Raw genomic sequence first — 23,211 nt, 5'->3', positions numbered from 1 at the left:
AAGCAATCTTTTTGACAGGGGGATTTTAAAATTTTGATAAATACTGTTAAATTTCCTCCCCAAAAGTCTATCCTAGGAGTAAACAGTGAAAGAAGGAACCTATTTCTCTGAGTGATGACAGATATTACAGGCCACACTTCATTTGTGATGAAAAAATCCAGAAAGTTCTGAAAATTAAAAGTTTTCTGTAACTCATTTGATGGCAAAATTTGGCCTGAACTGACGTGAGTTTGTTTGTGACACCTCTTCCTGGAGTATGAATGCTCATGTCTCACGGCAGAAAAACTGAGTCTGATCTATGTGTTGCCCTGGGGCCCACAAGGGGGGTATATAATATAATTATAATATAATATAACACAACGATATAATATATGATATGATACGATACAATATATATACACACACACCTTTATTAGCTTTCTAAAGGCTCCCATCTCTGATATCTGGCACTTAGTTAGCTCTAAGGATGTGGACAAGGGGATGTGGACCGTACATACTTTAACCAGAGGCGAGATGTTCTGCTCTGATTCCACCGACGATTCGAGAGGCTCTGGTGTGCGTTGCCTCAAGAGCCCTCATCCACTTCTGGACGGGACCGTTTGTCTCATTATTCAGGTGGAGGAGCTATTAGGAGGCATAGAATGTTTTTTCCTAGTCTGTTTTCTATAATTTAACTTTGCTTCTGGTGCTGTTTACCATACAGACGGTTTTAATTCAGCCTTTTTATGAGGTTAAATCCTGTATCGTTTATGTCTCCTAGAGACACTTTTGCCACTGAAAGATTAATATAATATTCTAAGGTTCCTTGTAAGACTTTTATAATATAGTGATAGATTTTTAGATCTCTAATTCATCTGATATTTATTTTGTGTATGAGGTGGAGATCTAACTTTATTTCCAAAATGGAAAGTAATTGTCTATGCTTTCCCCTGATGTCAGATGCCACATTTATCATATATTATATACCTATAGACACGTGACTGTTTCTGGATTCTATTCTATCCCATTTACACAAATGGATATCTATTCCTGCGCTCACACCACACTGTGTAAATTACAGTGATAACATCACGTTTTGATAACTTCTAATTGTTTTAGTTATACTCAATACACATTATTTCTAAAAAAATTTGAAAATACTGAGAAATAAAAAGAAAATAATACTCACTTAAAATTCAACACTTAAGGAGACCACTTTAACATTTTCTAACATATACATGAAAATATAGGCATACACACAAATAGCCATATGCATTTTATATATCTTTACAAAAATGAGGCTATAGTCCAGTCTATAAACTTTTTCCACAAACATTTTTCCATTTCAATAAATATACTGTGCTTTTACATCATTATCTTTAATAAAACAATTTTTGCATCCAAGTTCACTGAATGGATACAGCAAAGCTTATTTAACAAATCCCTGTTATGGGATATTAGGTCATTTCCAAAATTTTTGCTGAACAAAGCTGGTGAGAAAAATCCTGTTTGTGTTTACTAAGAGTTTATTTCAATGCTTATTTTCATTCTGACACTTCTAAAGAAGGATACTAAATGGCTTAAAATATTAAAACCTGTAGAAAACTAGATGGTTAAAAGAGATAAAAATAATGCCCAGAGGCTGTTTAGAAGGGAGTTGGTCCAGGGACCTAGAGTGAGCTCATGTGATGAAGGAACTTCTTAAAGCATGGTTCCTGAGCTGTCCTTGGCCACCTCTTCCTGAAAGCTAAACTCGCCAAGGAGCACTGCCCACTCAGGTTGGCCTTGCTCTGCTCACAAACCTCGGAGGGCTCCATACTGTCTTCACAAGTTCTCTTGAGCCTGACATTCAGGCCGCTCCTAGCTTATCTCATCTCCCAGGACATCTCCCTGGGGCTGCTGCACCGTGGTCAAGGATCAGCTCATCTTCCTAAAACGACCTGCTCTTTCTAGCCTCCATGGCTTCTCTCTCCGTCTCTCTCCCCATCCCTCAGCACAAATGTCATTTCCTTCATGGTGCTTTTTCTAGCATCCTAAGTCAGGAGTTACCTTTGTTTTTTATGCTTCCATAAACACTAATGTTTGACTATAGGTATACGATATTCTAACTTATCTTCTCTACCCAATTAGTAAAGCATTACGCCAAGCCCACAGGCCACTTTTAGAATGGATGCTTTGGGTTGCCTCCCTGGCTTGCATTCCATCTACCTTAATTATGAGGTGGCCATGAGGTTTGGGTGGGATAGACCCGTTTCCTAGGGCAGACCCCATCAGGCCTACCCGACACAGGGTACAGCCTTTGTCTTGCCACAGAGATTGGTTCAGAGATGGGCACATGACCAATTTGGTTCAATCAGAGTGAAACCTAGGACTTTTGTCCAATGGCTGAGAGAAGTGTCAGAGATAAAGCAGATTTCCAACATGGTTTGATCTATTGGCTGATGCAGCCATTTTGCTACCATGAGGAAAATAGCCTGAGAAGGGAGCAAATACAAAGAAAAGGGCAGAGCTGAAAGAAGCATTAAAAAAATGAAGCTGGAGGGGGCTGGCCCCGTGGCTGAGTGGTTAAGTTCGCGAGCTCTGCTGCAGGCTGCCCAGTGTTTCATTGGTTCGAATCCTGGGCGCGGACATGGCACTGCTCATCAAACCACACTGAGGCAGCATTCCACATGCCACAACTAGAAGGACACACAACGAAGAATATACAAATTTGTGCTGGGGGGCTTTGGGGAGAAAAAGGAAAAAAAATAAAATCTTTAAAAAAAAAAATGAAGCTGGAGTCTTGATCAAACTGAGCCTAAAGCCTGACCTACCTCTGCAAGTTTCAGTTAGAAGAGCCCATAAATTCCCTTCATATTTAAACTAGTTTTTATAGCAATGTGACTACATGCTCTTTGGGAGGCAATCCTGCCCAGCCAGCCACTCACGCACTTACCTTCTTTGATAATATCGATAATGTCATTGGCATTGAAGCTGAGTTCGTCTGTGTCCTGAGCATCATAGGCATACAGAGCCTTGCACTGTGGCACCTGAGGCTTAGGCTTGGGCTGGGGTTTGGGTCTGCCCCCTGCTGGGGGAGGCCGACTGGTCGTTTGTCTCCGGACCCTGTGGAGAGAGCGGAGGCAGGTGAGAGATGGGACCCAAGAGGAGACACAGCAGCACTGTGTGGTGGCCTGGAGCATGGGGCCGGCACTGGCCTGCTTGAGTCCAACCCCAGCTCTACCCTTAGAAGGCTGTGTCACTCCCTAAACCTTCTCTGAGAATAAAACGCCCTCGCTGACAAGGTCGTTGCAAAAGCACATCGTTAGGTTTTCATAAACATTAGCTGCTGTTACTCCGTCCCTAGCATGGAAGGAAATGTGGGAAAGACACATATTCATACAAAAGTTTATAAAGCATATTTATACATCTAAAGGACAATAAGACAAATAGTCACGACTCTATCACCCTCCCCCAACTTTAGAACAGAATTTTGGCCAGTGCCCTGGAAGCCTGCGGGAGCCTCTCTTCAACGGCAACCCCTCCCAGAGTTAACAACTACTCTGCGTTTCCTATCAATAATTCTGCTTTTCTTTGCAGTTTTACCACACACAGAAGTATCCCTAAACAGCACATGTACTTCTCCTCTTTTTTTTACTGTATAAAAGGAATCACATCCTACTATGGCTCAGTCCATTTTTGAGAGGTACCCTGTTGACACACGTCATTGTAGCTCCTTCATTCTTGTTGCTTTATACTGTTCCATTGCATGAATATGTCACAATTTACTCCTCTAGTCCACTGTTGATGGTCATTCAGGATAACTGCAGTTTTCTTACACAAAAATGCTCCTGTGAAATTTTTTTTTTTTTTTGAGGAAGATTAGCCTTGAGTAACATCCACCGCCAATCCTCCTCTTTTTTTGCTGAGGAAGATTGGCCCTGAACTAACATCTTTGCCCGTCTTCCTCGACTTTATATGTGGGACGCCTACCGCAGCACGGCCCAATAAGCAGTGTATGGGTCCATGCCTGGGATCTGAACCGGCGAACCCCAGGCCACCAAAGTAGAGTGTGCAAACTTAACCGCTGTGCCACCAGGCCAGTCCCCTGTGAATGTTCTTATGAAAGAGTTTATTCAGAGCAGTTTCTCTACATCGGCGCTATTGACACGTTGGGCAGATAATTCTGTGTTGGGGGGCTGTCCTGTGCACTGTAGAGTGTTTAGCAACAGCCCTGGTCTCTACCCACTGGATGCCGGTATCCCTTCCTCCCCCTGGTCGTGATCGTCGAAAATCTCTCCAGCACCAGAACCCTAAACCAGGGCTTCTAGCTTTGAATGTATTCTTCCTACATACTGTACTGTCTCCACTCACCATTCATGTTGTCTCAAAGGCACATAACTATAGCTTGTTCCTATTTAGTGAGATCTTTCAACTTCTATCGGAAACAGCTATTTATTAAATATGCTCATAAAAAACATTTAGAAAAAAAGGAAATAGAGATATAGAAAACATTTTTTCTCCACTTTGCATAAGGACAAATTAAAGTAAAGCCTACATTCATTTGCTTATAAAAGAAACTTAAGATTTCCTCTAAGAGGGGTTGGGCTGAACTCAACATGGTGGGGCTGGCTGTTAGGTCTGGTGGGGTCTGTTAACACCTGTGGGATGGGGGAGGGTCGGCGTTCTGGAAGGAAAAAGCACACCCAGTTTTGAGCTGTGCTCTCAAGAGGCCAGAGCCCTCTGTCCTTGCTGAGGTGCTGTGATAACAGATGCTAGCTGGGTGCTGATGAGCAAGTCAGATTACGAGAGGAAGGCTATGGGGGAGGGGTCCTGGCTGCCAGCTGGGTGGTAGGACTATCCCTGGCAGGAACAGGGTTCCTTGGGTGCTGCCTGGGGCTCCCAGTGTGGGAAGGAACAAACCCCAAGCTCCATTCTTCTCAGAATGGAGCCCACCTTCCCACCCCCAGCAAGCCCTTTTCTTTTATTGTAGAGGAAAAGCATCTCTTAGATGGTTAGCGTGACTTCATTTCCTCCCGAGTCTATTGGAAATTCCCATTCCCTGCTTGAGAAGTGCTTGCTTCTCTGAAAGCTGGCCAGGCGAGCAGGCTTTTAATTAAGCAACCTATATATTAGGGATGTGTCAGCCTTTGGTTAGTAAGAGCCATTAGCCTGATACTAGAAGTCATCTGATTTCCCAGCAACACGGAACGGGGCGGGGGCACATTACAGCACCGCGGGAGGGAGGAAAGCCTCCACCTGGCAGCCCCAGGGAGCAGGGCTGGGAGGGAACGTGCATATATGCGCACATGTGCCCCCCCCACACACACACACTCCCCAAATACTCGCAGATGGAGAGTTGGCCTCTCTATGTCCAGGGGAAAAACCTACCATTAGTCCAGATTGATGAGGCATCTGGAGGAGGAGTCTTGGGACTTAGGTACATTCCCCAAGCAGGGGGCCTCTTAGTGGGGAGGCAAAGACAGGTGACCCCATGAAAGGTGGGACTATCCTCCCTGCAGCCATCCCGGGAGTCACCTCCCTGGCTCCTCTGCCCATCCGCCTCCAGCTTTGACTGAGCCCTCCCAGTTCTTCCGTCATGTCTTTCTTGCCAGCTGCTTCCTATCTCGGCTCCCCGAACATTACCGCAGCTCGGGGTTTATTAGTTTACCTCACCTTCCACTGAAAATCATTCTAACAGCCTCTCTCTGCTCTTGGGAAATAGACCAAAACCCTTCCTGGGGCCTGCAAAGTCCCTGCCAGGTGTGGCCCCTGTTGGTGCTCAGCCTCACGTCCTGCCACGGGCCACACTGGCCCCTTCCTACCTTTCTTCACGGAAGCCCCTGAGCCCTGGTTGGGGTTAGGACCCCCTATGCACGTACTCCTAGCTTACATCATATTTGCTGGTGAAAGACAATGCTTTCCCCCTAAGGTGAAAAGAGGGATGGCAACTCTCTCCACTTTTGTTCAATACCACACTGGAAGCTCTAACCAGAGCAATTAGTCAAGGAAAAAAAGGCATACAGACTGGAAAAGAAGTGAAAATACTACTATTTGCAGATGAGACTGTCTCACACACAGAAAATCCTCAGGAATACAATAAAAAACTACCAAAACAAGTTCAGCAAGATAATAGAATACAAGATCAATATATAAAAATCGGCTATAGTTTTACGCACTAGCAACGAACAATCCAAAAATGAAAGTGAGAAAAGAATTCCATTTACAATACACAAAAAAGAATATAATACTTAGGAGTAAATTTAAAAGAAAGATGATTCCATTTAACAGGAAATGTTAGCAGCACAGGGTGATCTATATCCATGGAAAGTAGATTAGCGGTTGCCTAGGGCTGGGGCTGGGGGTTGGGAGAATGACTGGTTTCTTTCTGGATGACAAAAATGTTCTAAAATTAGATTATGATGGTGGGGGCCGGCCCTGTGGCCGAATCGTTAAGTTTGCATGCTCTGCTTCGGTGGCCCAGGGTTTCTCCGGTTCGGATCCCGGGCGCGGACATGGCACCGTTCGTCAAGCCATGCTGAGGTGTCATCCCACATGCCACAACTAGAAGGACCCACAACTAAGACACAGCTATGTACCAGGGGGCTTTGGGGAGAAAAAGGAAAAAAAAAATATTAAAAAAAAAAATTAGATTATGATGATGGTTGCACAACTCCATGACTATACTGCAAAGTACTGAATTGTACTTTAAATGGGTTAATTTTATGGTATGTAAATTATATCTCAAAAAAGCTGCTTTTGAAATAAACAAGTAGGCTGCCCAGGCCCCTCTGGGCTCTGCAGTGCGCTGCTGATACCCGGAGTGACCTGGGCCAGCCTGTGTGCGAGCAGAACCGGGCAGAGGGGAGGAGCGGGTGGAGGGAGGAGGATGTTTCAACACCTGTGTGAGCACAGCCATCACATGGTCTTTTGTCCCAAGGCATCAGAGGGTACTTCCTCAGGATAAGTCAAAGGAAAACCAACCAAAGGAAAACCTCAGGGATTACTGGGGAATTTGGGTTCCCGTGTAGGCCCTTGGCAACAGTTAGCTTGATTCTCCCAGGCCCTGTACAACCGCTACCACACTTTATCACTTGGCTCAATGGGGTGCATTGCACTCCACACTCCGGGGCGGGGGCACGTCCAGGCAGTTTTGAGATGCGACATAGTTTGCTGGGGAGCAGAGTGTGGACTGTGTTTGATGGGGACTGGGGAGGGCGGCTGGAGGCGGGGAACAGTTCTGCCCTTGGCATCAGGGAAGGGTCTGTTTAGGCAACCCTGAGGTCACCATTGTCTGGCTCTTTCCTGTTTAAATGTCCTCTGTGACAGGAAGGGGTACAACCGTTCCAGTAGGGCAGCGTGTCCCAAAGTGAGCCCGTTCCAGCAAAGGGCTCCTTCTTGCCAGCCACGGCCGCCTCTTTCTCACATCTGGGCATGTCTTCACTCTTCCTAGATTAACAGATGGCATGTCGTCTGGAACCCCTGCCTGTAGCCTTACAAAATACAGATAAACTCGCCCTGGCTATGCCTGCTCTGGGCAAGGCACTGTGCTGGGCATTTTCACAGATATCGCATCATCTAACCTGACAGCACTCCCACGAAACGACTGATCCAGGTTCCTGGAATTCCTGCTGGTTTCATCATTGGATGGCACCGTGGCGTATGCATACGGCTCCCAGATGTAGCCACACTGACCTTTCTGATCCCTTGGTCTGGCCATGCTCCCCTGGCCTGTCCCCAACCCCCAACCAGCACTGCTAATTCCTGCTCACCTTTGGATCTGGTTTCAGTCCCCCGCCACATCCTCTGGTAGCCTATGCCTGCTCAGGGCAGGGGATCAGGGTAAAGGCACTTGTGTCACTATTTAGCTGACTCCCTATGAGGACAGTAGGTTCCACGGCCTGTTTGGGCTCACCACTGTGACCCCCAGACCTGGCACCAGGCCCAGGAACACCGTGTGGCCTCAATCCGCAGGTTCTGATGGAGTGACACTGTGCAGCAGGAAAACGGGCGCTGGCTTAAGAGTCTGCATACTGGGTTTGAGGCCCAGCTCTCCTGCCAGCTGGCATGTGACTTGAGTATGTCACTTCACCTCTTCAGGGATCAATGTCTTCATCTGTGAGAACGGGATTCAGTAATGGCCCAGGTCCTTTCTCCAATTCTAAGAAAGCTTTAGAGAGTGCCCTCAACAAGATCTCAGATGTACCACGGAACACAGGAAGTCTGTGCCCACGCAGCCATCACTGTCTCTACAATTCTCCACATTGTGGACCTGGAAACCAGCACAGAAAACAGTCGGGGAGAACAGCCATCTTCCCGGCTCTATTTCAGGCAGGCTCAGCCTCAAACCCAGACAATCTCCTTTGCATCACTAGGTGGCGATCCTGCGTAATCAATAATGAGGAGAGAGACGAACTTTCTGTGAGCTGCCAGAAACTGGTTAATGAGGTCTTTCAGGTGCCTGGAGCCCTCCACTCGCAGCCACAAGGGTGATTGGTCAATGCCGTGAAGAAAGGACTCAGACTTTCTGACACAATGGACAACAGCCTCGTGCCCAGGCAGCTGGAGCTGGCTCAATCCAGTCCGTGAGAGACGACTCACACTTTCAGGGATTTCATGGGTCAGTTGTCAAACACAGCTATTATTAAAGCTGAAATCAAATACACTTGGGATTGATTAAACTATATTGAACGCAAAGACAATTAACACAACTCAACCCTTCCTAATTATTTTACTACATTTTACTTCTATCAGTGCTCTTGAAGTTATTAATCTGTTGCTTGTGTATGGTGGGAATACTACATAATGGTGTGTGACGGTGCATCTCTTCCCAACTCCGAGACCAGCGGTAGTCACGCTGGCAGCTTGAAATTGGCCCTGGTGAGGGTAGAAACTCACAAATGTTACAGCTCAGGCCTTTCTATCCCCAGAGAGCTGGTCGTTCTCCAGGACCCCACTGTCCCCGGGATCACTTGCATGCACTCATCTGAAAGTGCTTTGCCCAGAAGTGTTTTGTAATGGATATGCAGGACTTCGAGAATTTTGGTGTCTCTGGTATTTTATGATATTTGTATTCCTAATAAACCTTACATGATTGAAAATTGTGTTATAAAAACAAGTATTCCATCAGGATAATGGGGGTTGAAGTAAGAATTTCAGACTCACAATAACAAAGTTATTTGTCCTGTTGCCATTTGAACAACAAAGATTCACTCTGTCTATATGAGTATATAGTTATAAAACTCCGCATCACTCAGCGAATCCAAAATTTCATGATTTGTAACTTTGGGACAATGTAATTTAGTTTTCCTATCAAGACTTGACCCATCATTTCAGGGTAATTTGTACCCACTTAGCACTTTCTTGAGTCTATTCCCCATTAAGAAAACAAACATGCAAAGAAGGTGAGCTACAGCAACTTGCTTTGACGGCGGCTCTTTTTTCCGAGTAGGGCACCAGACCTCTAATGCAGTCACAGCACAACCCTCACCACCAAGTTCCCCGAGGGACCAAGCACGTCACCTCCAGTTTGCTTCGTGAAAACTTGCACTGCCGGAGAAGTCCTGCTTCAGTGACTGGGGAAGACCGAGTGGAGCCTTTGCCCTGAGACATCAGGATGCCTACTGACATTTGAACCCTTGTGGACAGCTGCCCAAGCTCACAAGATGCCAAAAGCCCACAAGAAAACAAAACCCCAAATGACATCAATGACACCACAGCTCTCGAAAGTGAGGGTTTGTTCATCCGCTCTCTCCTGGTGATGCCCATCGCCTTCCACGGGATGTGCGTTGTGATGGTGATTGGAGCAAAGGATGTTTAACTAGAAAAAGACCGTGGAATAGTACAGCGGGAGGAGTTTGGGACTTCGTTTACATTGTCCCAATGCAGCTAGTGTCTGCTGCAATACGATCTCATGGCTCTCTGTTCTGCGTTGCTCTGCGCCCACACTGAGCAGTGCAGCTATTACGTGCGTGTCTGTGTGTATGTGTGTGGCGGGGGAGGGAGAAGGTGTCTCCCTGACGGGTCCCCTTGTGTCGGCTTCCCGAGGCTGCCCATTCTCCCCAGTTGAGCCAACAATGCCTGAAGCTTGGAGCCCCACGGAGTCCAGAGCTCTAAGCAGGCCCGAGATTTGAGCTCTTGAGAGCAAAGCCACTGGGCCTGGGGACACCCACTTTTCAATCCTGGTAGAATATTAATATTTCCCTGCAAGGCCAAAGCACATGAATAACAGTAAAAAAACAAATATAAACAAACTTTCAGGGACCGGGCCGGTGGCGCTGTGGTTAAGTGTGCATGTTCCGCTTCAGCGGCCCGGAGTTCACTGGTTCAGATCCTGGGTGAGGACACGGCACCGCTTGTCAAGCCATGCTGTGGCAGGCATCCCACATATAAAGTAGAGGAAGATGGGCATGCATGTTAGCTCAGGGCTAGTCTTCCTCAGCAAAGAGAGGAGGATTGGCGGCAGATGTTAGTTCAGGGCTAATCTTCCTCAAAAAAATAAAAAAGTAAAAAAATAAACTTTCAAGTTGCATAGTGCTTTATAGTTTATAAAGCTCTTAGTTAATCTTCAAGAAAGCCTGAGGGGTGGGCTTTAAAATTATATTACTACCCCTATTATACAAGTGAGGACACCAAAGCGTGGAAAGATTAAGTGACAAACGTGAGGCAGCACAGCTGGTAATTCACCAAACGATCCACGTGCCCAGCACATGCCACACAGAAGGCACGTGGCCCAGTAAATATTCCATGAATGAATCAACAAAGGAACGAGCAAATGAACTGGGACTCACACCCAGTCCGTGTAAGCGTGAATCCCGTGCTCTCTGCACACCACAGGCCGCTTCTGGGGAACTTCTCTGCAGCTCCCACACCCCCGGGGCAGCGGGTGTGCCTAGTCTATGCAAAGGCGAGCTGGGATTCAGCTTTAAATATCACTTCTTTGTTCTGCAGATGTGAAATTTATGTCTTGAAATTCCAAGAAGGAAAATAATGGCATTTTATTTCATTGGCTCTTTAAAATATGTTCTGTTCCAAAAGGTTGAATCTATAAACATTACTGGAAATGTGGGAATGGATGCCAGGAATTCCTCAGCTTCATGTCTGCCTGGGCCAGGATACGGCTGCCACTCCTGTCGATTATGGGTTGAGAAATATTGCCCTTGGACACTTGTTGGAAACTTTAAGCCCCTTGAAAATATGACTCCATTAGTAGAATCTTGTCAAGAGACATCCAGGCAGCATTTAAATTTTTCTATCGATCCCTCTTTTGTGGTATGGCCAGGAGCCCTACCACTGAGAACTTTCAATATTTTTCTGTTTCTCCAACGTCTAGTTGGATTAATCTCTGGAGGATCTTGAAATTTCCTGAAGTTGTCCTCCCGTGAAATGGACTGCAGGATTAAAAAGGCCAACGGAAAAGACATTTCCAGTCTGGGTTTTAATCCTTCCAGTAACGAACTGGAGGTAGATTATGTACATCTCAGTTATAGGAGGGAATATATAAAGCACCCTCGATTGGCAAAGCAAGTGTTCCCCTGAAGTCAGAGCAAAGGCTGATGAATGAATTGTGGATATTTTTTTTTTTTTGAGGAAGGTTAGCCCTGAGCTAACTGCTGCCAATCCTCCTCTTTTTGCTGAGGAAGACTGGCCCTGAGCTAACATCTACTTTATATGTGGGATGCCTACCACAGCATGGCGTGCCAAGCAATGCCATGTTCACATCTGGGATTCGAACTGGCAAACCCTGGCCCGCCACAGCGGAACGTGTGAACTTAACTGCTGCACCACCTGGCTGGCCCTGTGGATATGATTCTTGCTTGATGTCTTCTCTTTCCCTGAAGATCAGGAAAATTCTTTAACCTAAATCAGACTTTTCAAAAAGTATGCAAGATAATGATTCCCTCTGCATCCCTCATAGTTTTCTTGGACAATGATAATAATGACAACAAGAATAGCCACCATGTCACAAACGTGGCAAGGCAAGGGTGAAGGATCAAGTTGGGATGGTAATTAATTTAGTGAAGGCTTCATGCTCTCACCAAAAAAAAAACCACCCTGACTGAACCTAAAATAAACTGACAAAGACTTTCCTGAATTAACTGAAGTGCTAATTACACCATTTGACTTTATCTACATTACAGGATCCAAAAGAAATGATTGCTTATGCTAAATACGTCTATAAAGAAAAGTGCATTGAGGGGGTGGGAGAGGGAAAGGAAAGACGCACCCAAGGATGTGAAAGCCCAAGGAGAGAAAGACCGTGGTAATCTTGTGTTTGTAGGTCATTTGACGTATACAGGAATGTCTACAAGAATGTTCATGTTTATGGAAAGGTACAAGCTCGGGATGCCCAAACTCCCCACTTGCTCCAACAACCTCCTGTGGAATAATTGCAATTCAGGTTTCTTGGCAAAAAGGAGCTGTTAAATGTAGGTCACCACAAGGCTCCTGAAATGCATGTCCAAGGTCTCTGGCCACATCAGAAATTATTTTAATTTTTACCTTTAATGTGTTTGAAAAAGAAAAGATACTAAGAAAAAGCTCAGCCCTTTGACCACAGTACGATTTCCTAAGGAATGTTTGTACCACAGCAGATTTAAGCACACAAAAAGGAGGCTGGCTGGGATTCTTGTAGCTACTGGACTCAGTCTTCCTCCCAACAGTTTTACACACAATAGACAGTCAGGAAGAACTAACTGCCTGGCAGATGGTTGTGGAAGGTACCTTCTCCTTCTGGCCTCATAGCCATCGCCAAGATATCATGTCGTATCTTTAGGCTTGAAGGTGGCAAAGGGTTTGTTAAGGCTTACATAGGGAACCATGCAGCAGAGGGCTGGAAGGGAGCAGCCTCGGTTAAGACACAGTGTTCCTAAATTGCCTGCTTTTGGCTGACAGATGCTCCCAGCTGGCTGGTGTGCAAGTCTGTAACTTGCAAAGCAGGCTGGAAAGGTGGTTTTGCTTGCCAAAACCAAAGCAAGTAGGAAGCTAGCAGCCAGAGCTAAGAGATTTGGTGCATTTTGTTGACTAATTTTAATCCCCTGCCTACTTTGGGACATCAAACTGGCCCAGGGAGGGTTGTTTATTTTAGTGATGTACGTCCATCTGAACAGTGTAGGTCTGGGTTACAGAGTCAAAATCCCATAGTCTCAACAGCACCCTTCTAATTCACCTTTACATGGAACTTTCTCCGGCTTTATCAATGAGACAACAGGTGCCGTCAGACCAGTAGTTTCCAAAATGTGGGCCCTGGATCAGCAGCATTGGCATCATCTGAGAACTTGGTAGAGATGGAAATTCTTGGGCTCCACCCTGGACTCACTGAATCTCACCCGGGTTCTCTGGGTGATTCTGGTGCACATTAAAGTTGGAGAACTACTGCTTTAGATGGAGCCACTCAGGGAAGGACTGACGGGACACAGCTACTACACAAGAGCTGGGGGGAGGCGGGGAGGAAGAGATGTAATAAAGGGTGGTATCTACTCTACTGACGGCCATCAGGATAAAACTAAGGTGCTTTCATATCTGTAGCCCAAATGAGGTTAAGACTTGCCAGAGGAAAAGGAACAGAGAACATGGTAAAGTTCCTAAGAGCTTTGTGGTCTTTAGAAGGAAGCTGCCGATGCAGGGAAAACATCTCATGATGGGGCCTGAGGGGAATGAGTGGCTCCCCACCCAGGGGAAGGAGCTGTTGTTTCTCTCCCAGCACTGCTCTATCTTGTGCACAAGTCTCCTGATCCACACTGGAAAGTTCTTTATCATTCTGGAGACATGGAGAGAATGGAAAACAGAGGTAGGCATGAGGGAGGGGAAGAGTGGGCTGGAGCAAGTCCATTATCAGGTTCAGCAGGCAGAACTACTCCACCGCTGAGAATCACACAGAATTGGAAGATTCCTTGAAGTCATTAGTTCAACTGCCATGAGATAACGGTTGTATCATCATCACCGTCACCATAACCGCCACCACCATCATCATCATCAAGCTCCAGTTGACTGAGCCGCCTCCTACACACCCAGTACTGTGCTAGGTATTTTATGTATACTATTTCTTGTCCTCCCAAAAACCCTGCAAGCTTGGCGGTATTACATCGGTGTATGGATGAGGAAAATGAAGCTCAGAGAGGGTAAGTAGCAAGTCCAATATTAGATAGGTAATAGAGGCTGAAACAGGATTCTCATCCTTATCTGATATTTGACAAGACTACAACTTCCTGCCTGGGGATTTCCATCTACTCTATCCCTGAATACTTCCAGCAACAAGGTGCTCCTTACATCCTAGGGTAGTTCGTCTTGGGGCTAGCAGAATGCTCTTCCTTTTATTGGTGCCAAAATCTACCTCCTGGCAGAGCTCACTTGCTCGTCTTGAAGTTGGCCCTAGCTCTCTGCCTTGTGACTCCACAGGACACGGCTAGCCCCCATAAGACACTGATAACTCTTTGAATATCTACACAGAGTTCCAGGAATCTTCACTTCCTCAGGCTAAAACACCTGGGTTTCTTTTACCACTCTTCATTTTCTGTTCTAGAAAGGCAGAGAGGCCCTCATTTTAAAGCCCCGAAGATCTGTATTCATAAGCAAACATCTACATCTCACAGAAGGCTGGGATGTTATTCTTAATGTTTCTAATGACTCTTTGAGCTGCTGTGTTTATGCAAATGCAGACAGAGAAATAAATCAAAAACCTCATTATCCCTCAACCATGCCAGAGAGCAGAAAAAGTCACAGAGTAATCAAATCTCAGGGCTTAAAGAGAACCCCACTTCTGATGTTTCCAAGAGAATGAGATGTGTGCTATCAAGTTGGCCATACTTTTAGAAATGCCAACCAAGAGCCTCACGGCCTTGGCTCCTGGATTACAACATGTGGGTGGAAAACGGAACTTGAGAATCATGCACAGACTCCCCAAAGAAATCCCTGAATGTTGGTGGGATTGATGGAGATGGTGGTCACCAGCTTCCCCCACTGGAGGAGAGAATCTTACCCTGCAGCACCCTGATCTGGGACTTTAAGGAAATCCAAACTCTCTGGTGCCTGTGACACCCGGTCTGAGCCAGTGGACTGTTGTCGTGGCAAGGGCGGGCGGGCCATGGAGGTGTACAGGCTTTTCTGATTTGACCGCTGGTTTCCAGGAGCGTGGGAAGGTGGCACAAACTGGTTTTTGATGACTCCATTCTGATGGTACCCTAGAGAGAGGAAAAGAGGAGAAAACAAAGATTAAATTTTCTGATCCTTTGTTAAAAGGCTCTCCAAATTTCTTCCATCTATTAGCCAAGAGCGTTACTTAACTTCTCCAGGCCACAGTTTGCCCATCTGAAAAAATGGAGGGCACAAGCGCTAATATATCGTGTGGAATAGAGCCACTACATTGTAAATTGCCCAGCGAGTGCCTGGAACATAGCACACCCTCGCACATGCATGTTGAATCTGACATCAGAATCACCAGATGTTTAGCGTTTCAAAGCCCACAGTCAAGGAAAGGTAAGCTTGCAACAAGTTGGCAGGCACGTTCTTGGGTCTAAGGAAAATTATGAGATTATGCTTCAAGAGGGCCGGCAGGCAGCTGTTTAAACAGTTGGACATCCATTTTCAAGGGGTCAGTCTTGGGTGTCCTCTGCAGGAGCCCACTGTGGGAGGTGGAGGGAGCACTCTACACAGGCAGGGGAAATGTGGCTTTTGGTTGGATCAATCCAGATAGAGCACGCTCTCTTAGCCGAACACCTATTTCCAGTCAAGATCACATTATTTGGTAAGTGGATTATGGTGATGGGCTCCAAACAATGGGCCTTGGCTGAAAAGGGCATTATCATTCCATGCTATGCATGAAGAAGCCCTCGTCTCTTCTCCCACTGACAGATCTGGGCAAGAGTGAAGGAGAGCAAGACTCTCCAAGGGATACTTGGTAAGCCCACCACAAAACCTCTTCCAAATGAATTAAGAGAACTCTTTGGTACCCACGGGATGACCCTTAGTTTATTAGAGGGACTAGGACTTCAGTTTTGGTTCTGCCTCTCATAGCTGTGTTGACCTTCAGCAAGATATGCGACCTTTCAGAATGTCAATTTCTTCATTAAAGAAACAAGGAGTTTGGTGAGGCCCACTTGCTTCCAAGGTTGCCCAGGATAGGGCAGGGCATGCCAGAGCAGGACGTGCTCGAGGCCTGTGATTCTCACAGAGGGGGCACAGATGGCCTGTTCCACGTGGCTCATGACACACTCGCCTGCGATAAGTTCAGAAATTTAACGGTAAACATTTAGAAACGTTCATAGCAGTTGCACAGACATACTTCATGTCTATTGAACCTAATAATAAGAAATTTTGGCTTACATTTTGTATGCTTTTAAAATTCCATTCTTCCAGTAGTTTTTAATTTATCTTACAAAAGTATGGTTTGTGATAGATTGAAAATTCAGAAAAAACAAACAACAACAACAAAAAATCAACAAGCCCAGTCTTTCACCACAGACAGAGTGAGAAGTGCTGAGCTAAGGAATTTGGGTCCAATTGCCTCCTTTTAATGATGAAGAAACTGTCACGGAGGAAGGTTGGGAGCTGTGCCCAAGGTCAGGTATGTGGTCTGAGGCAACTCTGGCCAACCCAGCCGAGGCAAATGAGCTTTCCAGGTGGTCTGGCCAGGATTTTGCACGAGGGGCCAGAGCATAAGCAGTAACTCAATACTACATCGGTTCTCTTAGGTTCCTTCATGCTTGGATTTTCTTCAGAGACAAAGGCAGAGGGGAGGAGAGACAGTTGGCCAGGCAGGAGGGGGATGCCAAAAGAAATGAGAACTAGTTTCTCACTGCTAGGCCCAGGTGGCCATATTTTAGCACACAACTGAGAGATTCCGGAGCAGGAGACAGAAAATAGGCTTTTTACCGCTCATCTTGGACACTGTTACAAATAAGATTCCTTTGTCTGGGATGATTTGAGTCAAGCGTGGTCCTAACATGACCCTTTCAAACGTAGAATCCTAAACTTACTAAATCAAACATTCTGGGGGCAGTTTTTTTTGTTTAACTGAATTTTGTGAGTGATGGCAAGAACATTTTGTGAATTTTGAGAGCGTTCTTCAAACCCTGAACAGATTTTTTTTTTCTTTTTTTTAAAGATTTTTAATTTTTTTTCCTTTTTCTCCCCAAAGCCCCGCGGTACATAGTTGTATATTCTTCGTTGTGGATCCTTCTAGTTGTGGCATGTGGGATGCTGCCTCAGCGTGGTTTGATGAGCAGTGCCATGTCCACGCCCTGGATTCGAACCAACGAAACACTGGGCCGCCTGCAGCGGAGCGCGCGAACTTAACCACTCGGCCACGGGGCCAGCCCCCCTGAACAGATTTTTAAGGGCAAAAAGTCTTAGATTTATTTGGGTTTGGATTTTATTGACCTGCATGCTATATTTTTATCATAAAAACTGAAATATGAAACAAGATCTAAAAACTTTTTTGTATCCATTTTGTTCTTCTCTCAGACATCACTTTATTCTTAGAGCAGTTCTTCTAGGTCCTATCTGACGAAGAACAAAATTTTTCTTCTTAGTAGCAAAATATTGTCACAGTATTTGGCTGGAGCTGGGTAGTGGTGGGGGGGTTATCCCTGACAAACTCCCCTTTCCATAAAGGCAGCATCCTTCAGCTTAAAAGCTGACCACATTCTGGCTGTCCCGGACAAGGAACTCTTTTTTTCTCTGACTGATGTAGGAAGCCTTTCCTAAGGGAGTAATATTGCTAGGTAATGAAATCCAGATCGTTAACTCAGCCAACGTTCCATCTCACTAGCTCACAATTTTCCTGAATTCCAGGGTCACAGGCAGGGCGTTTGTGTTGGTGGCAGTACATCTGACACTAAAATGGCTCCTGCTGGCGAATATGTGTGCATTTATTCGCTAATGGGTTTCTTCCCAAATATATTTTACAAGTCATGGGTCCAGATCAGTGCCCCAGTCGATGGCACACGCTTGGCCTACCTGGGGGCGGAGGGGCAGCTCTCATCGGGTAGTTGGCGTTTTGCGTCCCGCTGGGATAACTTCTGTTTTGAGTGGTGTTCCTTCTGGTAGGACCTGAAATCCACAAGCAAGAGAAAGTTAAAGTCAGTACCACTGGTTGGTTTAACAGCTCCTGCTGGTTTCTGCTTATGGAAAACTTTTGAAAAGCTTGGAATCCAGGTCCCCATCAGATCTGCAGCGGGGATGGGAGGTCTGAGGGGAGTACTATCCTGGTAGCTGCTGGATGGGAGGGGCTGGAGGATATGTTGATGGAGGTACAGTTCTGAAACGTTAGAGACAACGGCTTTACAAAGAGATAGTAATGATCTTACAAAGGTGTTTGTAGTTTTGTAGACTTTCAAATGAGACAGATGGAACATTATAATGTTTGCACTCATGCTCTGAACACAGCACAGAAGTTGAACATGTGAGCTGCACGTCATGGTCCCTGGCATGAAGCACATGTCAGCATCAACTGCACATCTGCCTACGTCAAGAGACTTTCATGCAAGAGTTTGTGTTCTAGAGTCTTCCAGTTAAACAGAGACCATGAAGGGTAGAAGCAGACTTGTATCCTTGACACAGAAAGGAAGAGTTAGAAAACAAGCTGGTGCTAAATGAAACATCATTGTGGGCCAGAATTAGGGCGGGGGCCGCAGGGCCACTGGTGGCCACATGACATCTCTGCAGAGACATGTATGTTGGAAAGGAAAACAATAAGTTAAGGTCTCAAATGGGACAGGAAGGAAGGTAGGATTAAACCAGCAGGAAGAGCGATGCAGAGGGAATCCCTTATAAAAAGAAGGGCTGAAGAATAGAGAAGGGCAGGAAGTGACAAGGCGTGAATAGCACAAAGCAGAGGAGCTGGTCTCAGGCCCTGGGGCAAGGAGAAGTGACCTGCCGAGGGTTATCCGCTCGGTACCCGGACTCCCTGCCTGCTCCCTTGAAGACATCACAAAACACCGTATTAGACAATGCTCCACTCTGGGGGCTACTGAACATTGTCGCACACATCCTCTGGTTATCTGCAGCCCTTCTTTGCCATGCTTTGTGCCCTGGGCTCACCTGGGCCACTAGGCCTCTGCATTCCAGTTGGGTTTGCCCAGTGGGAGGCACTGGCAGGAGATTGGAGTGCCAGAGGAAAAAGAAGTCAAGGTACTTATTCTGCCTGTATCCTTAAGCTCAACTCTTTCCTCCCTCTGTCTCTTCAGGGTGAGGGGTAATAATGGTGTTCTGTTGTTCTTTATCCCTGGGTCCCCACTTTGTCTCCTTACCCTGCCCACATCTCAGTAAAGAATCCCTTTATTTAAAGGTCTTTTCAAAAATCCCACCTAAACGTGCTGGCTGTTTTCTGCAAGTACCAACTGATACACAGACATACACCAACATTTTCTGGGTGGCTATTTGTCTGTGTTGTATTAGTGAGCTACAGGACATGCCAATGTTACCTTGGTAGATAGATTTCATAAAGGCCTGTCTATATACTCTTCATTGATCATACACATGGACTAAATTATATGAAGATATCTACATTATATGAATACATAGCATATATGATTATACTGTGCATTATAAAACAATTTTATGAATGTCATTTATAAATAGAAAAAGAATCAAAGGCCAATAAAGGAGTTAGACTAAGGAGTGAGTTAGTGCATGTGAGGCTTCTAATGAAGCACGCTAAAGTGGAGGTGGGAGATATTGGATCTGATGCACAGCAACATAGTGAAACCGTGTGGGGAGATGGTAAATGTGGTCAATTTCTTTAAAAGGGACAGGAAGGATAAGGTTTGTATTGTTGATAAGATCCAACTGGAAAGGGCTGGGAAATTGGAAGCCAACAAACTGATTGGTTTTAAACACAATTAATATTGTAATGCCTGGAATACCATACATAACTAAGAAATCATTCGGAAAGGTTTAACCTGCCCATTTGCGTTGACGTTGGTTTCTTTTGAAACGTTTCAGTCTGAAGGAAACCCCAGCCACAGGAAGCAGTTAAGTGTACTGGTTCTTTGCCCCGCAGATCTGTGCACAGGTTACGAGTGTTTGGTGAGGAGAGAGTTTGGCCTGCAGCAGGGTGAGCGAGGGCCAGGCAGGGAAGGCCCAGAAGCCCAGGTGGCGGCCCGCCCCTGGGACCCGTGGAACACTTACGGGAGTTCCTGGGCAGCCCGGGTCCGATGCTGACCTGCAGCACTTTGTTACTGGGCTTGAGGATGGCCAGGTCACCGAAGCCCTGGTGGAATTGCACTTGCCGGGAGCCCCCTGCACTCCAGGGACCCCAGTTCTCCTTCTTCAACTTGAGTTCAAGCCTGCGACAAGCATATTTGTTGGAATTAACAAGTCGGAAAGAAGGAGAGAGACAATGGTGCTTACAGACCCCAGTAGAGAATCTGCTGCCGGGCAAAAATGAGGCAGGACCAGAGCATCAAACCAGCACAGGGCCCTGGGCATGAGTTTGACATCCATGGGTTTGCTTTGGCAGCAGGGTGAGCCCACTGACCAGAGGCAGAAGCATTTGGGATCCAGCACCTGCGAGAAACCAGTTGGTGAAGGAGGGGCCCCTCACAGGTGCCAAGGTCACTTGTCAGGTGGACGCTGGCGGGACTGCTGCGAGACAGAAGGATGGGGACAATTTCCAGCCACACTGCTGTGGTGTGTCATTGTGCCTCTCTCTGACTTCCCTGGGACTGTGTTTGTGGAGGACTGAGAGATGCCAGACTCAAAATAGTCTGTGTCTCCTTAGCATAGAATGTGGCTATTATTTAATTACATTCTATTGCTCCATCACCACCCCCACCCCCGCCAGGTAGGGAAAAAGACAACACTAGCAACCAAAACCCAAATAGAATGGAGGCGTGCTCGCAACTCTAGAACTCCTCTGCCAGTGTCTATTTTTCATATTGCCTATATGCCTACAGAAAGAAATTCCATATTCTACTTGTTGAGCTTATATTTTCTCATGTTGTAAGGCAGGAAAACCATAATTTTAAGTAGTTGCCTATTATTCTATTGAGTGGCTTGGCTACACACATTCATCCTTTTTTTGAATTATTCCCTTATCACAAATTCCCAGACACAAATAATGGCGCCTGGTACGGATGGCCAAATTGTTCTGTGGAAAAACTGTAATGAATTCATGCTGCTACCAGGATCTATTTCATTGCACCCACAGCAGCATTAGTTATGGTAAGTGTCCCTCATCATGAACTAAGGCTTTACTTTGGCCTCATTCTCATGAATGGGAAGGGATGGAGGATACCTCCATTTTATAGATGGGGAAATTTAAGAAGAAAAGCCAAATAACTCTCACTCAGCAAATATGAGATTAGGAGCTCAACAGTATGAAATATCTGGTCCACGAGACTATGTTGCTAAAACAAATGAAGGTGAGCTGAGACACAAGACTGGCCATCGCAGCACCCAAGTCCCCAAATGGCCCACCAACAGGTTTTATTATGCATACATCTTGGGAACTTAAGCCCCTATTCCAGTCTCTTCTTCTTCCAGCCTTAGTCCCTTTCTATTTGTTCTGCTAAATAAAATATTCTTTTACTGATGATGTATAAAAATTGGCTTTCCTCTGCCCCACTTTGGTGACCTTTGTTCAAATGATAAAATACACCATTTGATGAAGTCATTATTTCACAGAACTGTGAAAGTGACCCTTTCAAAGTCTGTGACAACCATCCAGGCTGTCCTCTTCAGCCTCTAAGAGTCCACAGGGGGCGCTGAGGCACCCGAGGCTGGGCTTCACTGAAGCCACTGGAGCCAGTCAGACCACACACCCCACCCCGCAGGCTCTCCTCTCAGCCTGGACCCCACGGGTGAGGTCCCTTTTAGTTTCCCTCAGATGTTTGGGCCCCGGTTCTCAACTTACGTATTGCTAAATTTCAGAGGTAGTTGCTTCTGAGTTTTTTCCTCATAACGTTTTGCCAACAGGCTTAAAAATTCAGTTTTGAAGATGGATTCAAGCAAACTGTCATACTCTTGTTCATGAAGAATAAAAATGTCATCCTGCATAGTACTGCAAAGAGATTGGAAAGACTTAATGCAAGTTGCACTTATGTTTATTCCATTATTTTTTTCACTCATTTATTTATCCTGTAAGATAGTCCTAGGCTTCTATAGTCTTTCAGTAAGAGAGAATCTTTAAAACCAAACATAACAACAACGAACTACATGATAAAGTCATTGAAATCTGCTTTCAAAGGAAGTCTATAGCCCAGCAAAATCACAATTATAATACTTTTCCCAAATGATTTTTAAAATCAAGAATTTAAGGACAATTTAGTCTGCATTTTAGAAAAATCCATTTTCAAATTCATCTTCTGTGTTCTTAAGATCACAAAACTCCAGAATGCTGTGAATAGAACGTGGCTGAAAATGAACAAGTCCTCTAAGCTCCAAGTTAGCAGAATTTATGATATGCTTGTAGCTATTGTAATAAACCCTAACTTGAACAACCGTAAGCTCAGTGATCAGAGGGAAGCCAAGGGCCTGGCTTCATACGCACTTATTAGGAGCCTTTGGGGATGTGGTGCTCTGCTTATACTGCGTGCCAGGTGCTGCTGGATGCACCACCACACAGACGTACAGGCACACAGGACAGGTGAACACACAGCAAGCAGGCGCAATCATCACCTTCCCGCTGGTGAACTGCGCGGGACGGGGAAAGCACACAGCTTTGCAGGAACTGCATGTTTGGATGGGATTGGGCTGTGGGGAAACTCAGGACTGGAGAGGAGGGAATGTTAGGAGCTGCAGGGAGCTTAGAAGGAAGAGGCCGAGGAAACCCAGTCATGGAGAAAGTGCTCAGTGCTCAGGGGGAGTGATTAGACACAGCTCCATCTCCAGGCCCAGCTAGACTTCCTGGAAACTACAACACACGTATAATTGAGACTTTTTACTCCCTAGCTGTTAGATGTATAGCTCAGTTGAAGGAGGCCACCATTCCAAGGGCTTCATAATATACACATTTACAAGTACCTCCAAGTACCACTGTCAAATATCTAAGACAGCCCTCTGAAGAATGACATTTCATGAGGGATGATAAGCATTTTTCCAGGCATTAAACACAATTTAAGTGAATCTCCTTCAATGAACTGACCAAAGTAACATTTTAATCTCTCCAGGCGCAGAATGTGCCAAAGCCATGGTTCTCTTAGTAACCAGAGTTGTGCTGTATCACATAGGAGCTATGCTCTGCTCTCGGGGCTCCTGGTACCGGGGCACCAGTAGGATTACTGTGGCTGTGAAAAGGCCAGATGGTGAGGCAAG

General features: G+C 45.7%; 1 protein-coding gene across 1 annotated transcript in view; it reads right to left on the bottom strand.

Annotated features, from left to right (window-relative positions):
* Nucleotides 1-23,211, bottom strand: part of MYO1E (myosin IE) — a 190,441-nt gene that overhangs the window by 3,040 nt on the left and 164,190 nt on the right. Inside the window, exons 24-28 of the mRNA XM_023616529.2 lie at nucleotides 21,812-21,958; nucleotides 20,086-20,243; nucleotides 17,914-18,006; nucleotides 14,936-15,137; nucleotides 2,915-3,084 (exon numbers count right to left, since the gene is read on the bottom strand). Of these exons, the coding sequence (XP_023472297.1) occupies nucleotides 2,915-3,084; nucleotides 14,936-15,137; nucleotides 17,914-18,006; nucleotides 20,086-20,243; nucleotides 21,812-21,958 (770 nt within the window). The remainder of the gene's footprint in view (nucleotides 1-2,914; nucleotides 3,085-14,935; nucleotides 15,138-17,913; nucleotides 18,007-20,085; nucleotides 20,244-21,811; nucleotides 21,959-23,211) is intronic.

The sequence above is a fragment of the Equus caballus genome, chromosome 1, assembly GCF_041296265.1.
Source record: "Equus caballus isolate H_3958 breed thoroughbred chromosome 1, TB-T2T, whole genome shotgun sequence".
NCBI classification, from domain to species: domain Eukaryota; kingdom Metazoa; phylum Chordata; class Mammalia; order Perissodactyla; family Equidae; genus Equus; species Equus caballus.
Note: the sequence above shows the minus strand (reverse complement) of the source record. Positions and strands in the feature narration are given on the sequence as shown.